General features: G+C 45.5%; 1 protein-coding gene across 1 annotated transcript in view; it reads right to left on the reverse strand.

The window, feature by feature from the left end:
• Window positions 1–6,811, reverse strand: part of FAM234A (family with sequence similarity 234 member A) — an 11,760-nt gene extending 4,949 nt beyond the window's left edge. The window contains 5 exon segments of the mRNA XM_010165510.2: window positions 1,385–1,515; window positions 4,997–5,057; window positions 5,060–5,187; window positions 5,393–5,509; window positions 6,547–6,811. Coding sequence (XP_010163812.1) covers window positions 1,385–1,515; window positions 4,997–5,057; window positions 5,060–5,187; window positions 5,393–5,509; window positions 6,547–6,811 — 702 coding nt within the window.
• Window positions 6,812–7,280: the final 469 nt, after the last annotated feature.

A 7,280-nucleotide genomic window follows, 5' to 3' on the forward strand; every position in this document is an offset into this window, starting at 1 on the left:
CAGTGAGAATGCACACCACCTTACTCACTGCATTGCTCAATACCTCTACGTGCTCCTACAGGTGATGTGTCCTGAAAAATGTCCTATTTTTCCACACACACACAAAAAAAGCTGCCATTTAAACCCCCTACACACAGACCCTTCCCCACAGACTGCTCAAAGCTCTGCCATTTCAGGAAACAGCAGTATAACATCATGTTCAACTTCAGCCCATGTTAGCAACAAAGCTAATTTACTGAAGTTCTGAATCTGCCTTTTTGCAAGCTGCAGAGCTCCACTCGAGCTCCCTCCATTTTGTGTGATTTCTCAAAAAAGAATGTTCTTTTCCTTAAGTTGACAGAGTGCTTGCCAAGTCCGGAGGGAGGAAGGGATCTCATACCAAGACAGCTAGAGAGGTTAAATGGAAAACAAATCAAAAGGCAGTCTTGGAGAACAGAGACTACATTCAAACATTTCTTGGCCGCCTACGATTAAAAAAGAAATAATAATAAAAAGTATTGAGATAACTGGGATAGCAAAAGCAAGGAGGAAAGAAAACAAGAGAAACGTAGGAGTCAGAGAGGATAGAATTTCTGATGACTCTGGCAACAACAATGCCTTGGACAGCAAAACCCTATTTGCTCATGGAGTGCTCTGGTATGATGAGGACACGGGACTCCCACTCCTCCCATCAGACTGGCAGGGAACCCTAACTTTTGTGTGCTTTAAACAGGACAGAGCGCGCACGCAGATGATGCTGTCCCACTCCATCAGGGACACAGATGTTTTAGCATAAAAACACTTTTTACCTACAAGACTCTCCCCCTCTAAGAAATGAGAAAAGCAATATTGGAACAGAGATAACACAATTAGCAGCTATTTCACTAAATGAACCCAAGACAGAATTCAGCAGCACGGTGACACTAGAAGAGACCCGTGCAAAGCAGACCACAGGCAGAGATACGAAAGGTATCGGAACGGGGCAGTGGTGGTACAAAAGTGCTGGCTGTCAGCCATGCTTTGATCTAAGAGCCAAACCTGTCAGGGTTTGCTCACTTCCACTTCTCTGAGCAGACTCCCAGAAAACTGCAAGCTCATCTTGCCTAGGCTCACCCCACACACAGCCTGGGAACACGCAGCGAGGAGTGAGGACTGACAAGGGGGAGAGATTCTTGGCCAGTCTATTTCTTTTTTCTTTTTTTTTTTTTTTAAAAACCCCAAACATAAACCACTTGCATTGATTTGGGAGTACATCTCTGCAGGGTGGGAAAGAACCTACCCCAATCCCACAGATACCAGAGACTTCTGGGCACTTCCTCTTAGACTACAAGATGGAAATAAATAACATTCCTGCCATGCCCTGTTGTCCAGTCACTGGGTTTATCACAGCTTCAGAGTGACATACCTTATCTCCTGTAGCAATAAAGATTATCAGGTCCTGAACTCCATCACTATCCACATCTGGAATCACTGACACAGGAGTCAGCACAGTATAATTAGTTCCAAAGTCACTGGACTGTCTCCACCGAACCTCCCCTAGAAGACAGAGTTATTGGGAAACATTCACTCAAACACAGTTTAGGTTGAAAGCCTTTTAATGCCCCTGCTCCTGGAAGCACTTTGCAGTAGCCAGCCATTTACTGCCCATCAGCACCACCAGCCAGGCACATTTATGCTCATCATGGGGTACTTTGTTGCATTTCAAATGCAGAAATATCCACAATTTCAGCTTATATTGGAAAGTAATTCTAGCTGCCTGCACAAATGCACCCTAACACCCTGAGCACAAAGAACAGCTTGTGCCTTAGGTTAACAAGCTTCCCAGCATGTTCACGACATGGAGAATCCTTTTTTGTGATCTAAAACCTTGCTGCCGTGTACTTAAATCCACGCAGACATTTTATAAGACCATAAAGAACCTGAATTCTGACCACAGTGTTGCAGCCACTCCTGACAAAACCTTTTGTGCTGCAACTTGCCTCCTGCAGATGTTCCACACTGACACGAGCAGCCGCGACTCCGTTCACATCCCACCTCTCCCTCGTTTGAAGAACACACAGAGCACTTTCAAACTTGTTTGTAAATAGAGATAGCAAAGCTTTGATTTTTAAAATAACAGGGTGTGTGGGGTGGTGGGTTCCTCTTCAACAGCTCCAGGCCAGTTGAGTGGCTCTGCTCCATACACTGCCCAGGGCTGCTGGCCATTTTCCAGTCACTGCCCAGTAGAATTTGCAGTGGAATTTGGTGTGGGGGGAGACTGTTGGGGAGGTTTGTTTTTAAGGAAGACTTTAGTGACTAGCTAGGTGCTCAGAGGGGACGCTCACCCTCCCCTTTAAACAGTATCACACACAGCAATTAGCATTTCAGGAATGCAAAGTAATCATCTGCTCTTTGTCAGGAAGGCAGTTGTACTGCAGGCCAAGGAATTACTACCTGATGCTGTAGTAATCTGCAATAATTTAAGGCAGGCTGTATTTCCAGTAGGATTCCTCCAAAGCTTTTACTGAAACACTGAAAAAAATACTTGGATTTGTTACTACGACAACATACATGAAATAGAAGAGTGCCCCTAGGAAAACATGGGAAGGTAACGAATTTTACCCCTGAAGAAAACAAACAGGCAAAGGAAGGAGAGAACTTCAGTTTTAAATAACTATATCCTGGCTGAATTCAGCGCAGTCTAAAGCTAGAGCTCTAAGTCCAGGCTGGTGAAATTCACATTTCAATGCATAAGGCATTCTTTGCTGGTTAGGCAGTGGATATAGTTTTGGAGGAAGCATCCTGCTCTCTTAAAAGAGCAGTCTGGCTTAATAGAAACAGGTAGACAGATTCAACACAGAGGACTTGAGAAGCTTTCATGTTCTAACACAACCCCCAAGGAGCAGGCACTGTGAATCCAGCCTCATCCTGCTCCATCAACAGGAGATGGGACAATTCTGTCTGACATCTCGAATGCTACGGTGCTTCCTCAGAGCCCGAGGTCACAGCATAAGCATGGTAACAAAAGCCAAGATGGAAATTAGATAAGTGCCTAGACAGCAAATCTAACCTGTGTGAAAGGATTTTTTTTTCTTTTGGTCTGGAAGGAATGATAAAATTAGGATTTAGATGACAGTTCAGCTCTCACTTCAAGCAGCCACAGAGGATACAAAGGAGGGTCATTTGCTTCAGGCTGGATGAGGTCCATACACAGATCCAGACTGCTCTCCCAGTCTGCAGCTCACAAGCTCCCTGAGCTAAAGGTGGGTCTTTTTTACCCAGCAGTGTCAGACCCCTCTCCCCTGCCCTTGCCCACTTGTTTACTAAACACTTGTAAGCTCCTGGCATCCACTGTACGGTGGGTGTGAAGAAGTATCCCCTTTTGGTTTTTCTGAACAATAAAGAACTGCAACAGGAAATCATAATTCCCTGTTCTTCTGCTTATCACTCATAATTTTATAGACTAATTTCTCCCTGTCACACATTCTGCAGGCTGGAGTTCTGGTTTATTTAGTGATTTTTTGCACAGAAGCCATTTCATACATCTGATTGTTGTGGTTCCCTTTCTGCCACATCCCTTAGGAGATGAGAACTGCTCACAGGGCTCACAATGCAGGCTGCTGGAGGAGAAGGTGAAGAGAGAAGGTGTAGCAAAACACTCACTCCTGTCCTCTTCCTCAAGACTGTGCTTCTGGCCCTGGCAGAGATGGAATACGCAGCTACACAGACTTTTGCTTTGACCTGGAACAGTTAATATTAAGCTCCCACGTCCCAGTTTGCTTGTAAGATAAACATGCAGGAATGTCAGATGTCCCACACAAGCAGGAGCATGCAATCCTACACTTTCCATCTTGTTTGCTCAGGTCGCTTACTCTGGCAATGAGGGAAGCAAGACTTAACACAACTCGAATTAACAGAAAAGCAGTAACTTTATCAGCATTTAAAAATCAAAACCACATCAGACACTTCCAGATGATAATCTGCCTACCTCTCCTTCAGTCTTCCTACAGGCAGAGGCTAGGCAGCCTGAGAGCCCTGGAATCTCACCAGTCCTCCACCACGATGAATCATTAACAGCTAAAGATTGTTCTGTCTACTGTTTTTAGCACAATGTGATATAAGTCAGACTTTGCCACTTTAAATACATTTAGCCTACTTAAATACATTTTATTCTGACCTGTCATCCTAAACCCCAGTAAAAGTCATTTACGCCAAGAAACCCCTTTTAACCTATTTAATCACAAAAAGGTATCAAATATGCAAACTTCGAGGTTATTCACTTTTCTATCTGAAGCAATTTTTCATCTCTTGCTTTTAATTTATCTATGGAATGTTTTCTTACCATATTGTTGCTGTGACCTGTGGCCTAGCCTGGTTGCCTCTCTCCATGCTCGTGCTGTTTCTTTATGACTGTCTTTAGTTACAGGCCTTTGGCTCAGCAGTCACCTTTCTAAACTTTGATCTAAAAGCAACTGCTTCATTAATAGTCTGTAAATAACCTGTGCTAAAGCCTTCATTCAGAAATGAAGAAGGCTGTCCAGAGGAACCAGGGAAAATCCTGGACTACTGAAACCAGGGAGCACTTATCCCAAATGCTCTTCTTGATGACTTTAAAATCATAAATCCCTAAAACACCCACTCCTCTTGCCACTGCAGGCACTGCTAGCACTCACAAACTACTGAGAAACATTGCGAGTTTGGGTCCAGACCCTGACAGTGTAAAGTAACGTTCACAGCTAGTGACTGCTTCTCCTGCATCAAAAGCTGGTGAAAAGTTAAAGTTCTTATAATAACGGCTGTTCCAAACCACCACAACAGAGTCCAGCCTTTGGAACAGAGAGGCTGAGAGAACAGGAGCTTCTCAACAGCCCAGCAAATGGCTCTGGCAAGGGCTTCAAGATAATAAACACCCCGTGCCTCCTGTTCATGTACCAGCAAGTCATGTCACGCTGATGTCCCCAGTCTCTGCATTCTGAAGGTGACCAGGTGCAGGTAGCACCGTCCCCTGTATGGCAGCAGTACTCTGCTCCCCACTCACCTGTCCGCAGGTCAACTGCTGTAAGAGACACCGGCTTCCCCACCACCAGGCAGCCCGGGGCCTCAGCCCCCCCGCAAGCTGCTGGATGCCACACTCCATCCACTCAATAGCCTCAGCAGCAGGTCTCTCCCAGAGCGCTCTGCCGTTTGTGCCAGACACAGCAGCAACAAAGGCACAGGGAGAAGGCAGACCTGAGGAGAAGACATGTCAGAGGGAACACTACCTACACCTTCCTTTGCTGCCCCACACCACCCGAGAGCTGGGACTCACCCAGTTCCTCTCCCCACCCAGTTAACCTGGTTTTCTCTCCCAGTCCCACAGCAGCCTCGCTAATTAGAAATAAAAGAGAAACAACAGCCCTTTTACTACAAGGTTTTCTCTTTCTGAATCAGCTACCTTCATCCAAACAGGACCTGTTGAAGCTGCTGCTGCTGTTGCTAGCTTTGAAAGCAAAGATGACATCTTGCACTTTGTCTTCGTTCGCATCTTCGATAGCGAGAAACTGGTAGGCCACTGTAAAAGAGATCACAAGGCACTGGTGAGGACTGCTGGAGCAAGACACAACTTCCTAGAGTCCTACTCACCGCCTCCATCCCTGACAGTGTAACATCAGGACAAACTGGCTTAAAAAAAAGCCATCTACGTGAGTACTCAGGACTGGAAGTTTCTGCCAAAGGATTGTTTATATTTGTTATCCCCCAGAGGATTTCTCTTTTTTTAAAATCAAGCAGCCGGAATTTGAACTATGTTGAAGAAAGAACATGGTCTTGGTGTGGGGTTGCCATTCCCAAAATATCAAAATAAAACCAAACAAAATCCATGACACGCAGCCTCAGATATTTCATCTTTCTCACTCTCAGCTAAAAGCATCCTTCTTCAGCTCAGAGAGCAGAACCTGGGATTTCTGCATTAACACACAAAGCTCAGTCCCCGCTGGTGAGCACTATCTCTGCATTTATAGCATCACCAGCACACATCCCCTGCACATAAGAATAAAGAAAAGCTTTCAGAGAAGGGAATGCTGAGCCACCAGGGAGCAGTACCCAGGCTAAAGAGCTGACTAACACAACTATAAATTTGTGCAATTTATAAAAAACAACCCAAGATGCAATTCCTCTTCTCCATTTCTTGTTAGCCATGGAGAAAAGTTAGAAAGTCATAGTGACAGAGGGGGAATGCCTAGTTGTCCTCAACCCTCGGCTCAAACTTCAAGGCAACATTTTACAGCCCAAACTTCAACAAAGATTTATTCCCAGATATCCTTCCTCATTTTTTTTTTCTCCAAACGAGGCCAGCCTGGTACCTTGTTAGCGCTTCAGAGCAGCATCTAATTTCTCCATTAGATCCTGTAAACACCTCCTGGAAGGCCACTGCAATTATGATGGGCCACTGCTTATCCAGGTCAGGTATTCACAGCTCTGGCTCCCAAGGGCAGCATCCCTGCAGGCCTGGCTCCAGATCACGCTTAGGTAGAGCTCCACCATTCAAATTTGTGGCACATAAAGGAAAAGGATTGTTGGTCAGTATTTATTCTGCTACAGCAAGCTCACCTGCATTGTCGTAGTTTCGGAACCATGTTCTTTCTGAAACTGGCCTCTCAGGGCAAGGAATGATGAATGAGAAAGCAAACACAATTATCAGACAGAGAAATAAGGAGATGAAGAAGGCGGCAGTGCGCCACCGGGACAGCCGAGACAGCCGTGATGACTGCTTGCTGACAATTCTTCTCTCCACAGAGTTTTCATGGTTCTCTTGAGGTTTCACGTCCTCAGTCTTCAGTGGGTGGATCTCAGCTTCCGAGTCTTTGTTATCCATCGCAGCTCATTCATCGGTGTTCAGACGCCCTTCTCCCCCTTCACCTGCAACGATGGGAAAAGCAGTTAAAGCAGATTTTGGAGTATATTAAAAAAAATGACAAAATATTCTGTTACTACTACATTCACACTGGGAACATTTAAAAGGAGGTGAGCAAATCAGTGTATTGCCACAGAGTCGGACACAGTGTGCTGTTGGTACCAGAGGTCTCCCACACAGAGCAGCGGGGAGAGACTGGGGGATGCAGGAATAGCACTATTTCCTCTTCAGAGAAGGACATCAGCTTTGCTAGACCCGGACACAGAAGCTACAGCCTCTACAGCGAATGCACTGACCGGTCTGTAGGTCTCCCTTAGGAAAAGCCCATCAAAAGCTTCTTTTTGCTGCAAAGACTTCTTGCCACCTCCCGCCTATGTCAGTCTGACTCCTGGCTGGAGAGGTGAAAGGAAACACTCGTGACCTTTATAAC

Source organism: Antrostomus carolinensis, unplaced genomic scaffold (genome assembly GCF_000700745.2).
Source record: "Antrostomus carolinensis isolate BGI_N321 unplaced genomic scaffold, ASM70074v2 scaffold21653, whole genome shotgun sequence".
Taxonomy (NCBI): Eukaryota; Metazoa; Chordata; class Aves; order Caprimulgiformes; family Caprimulgidae; genus Antrostomus; species Antrostomus carolinensis.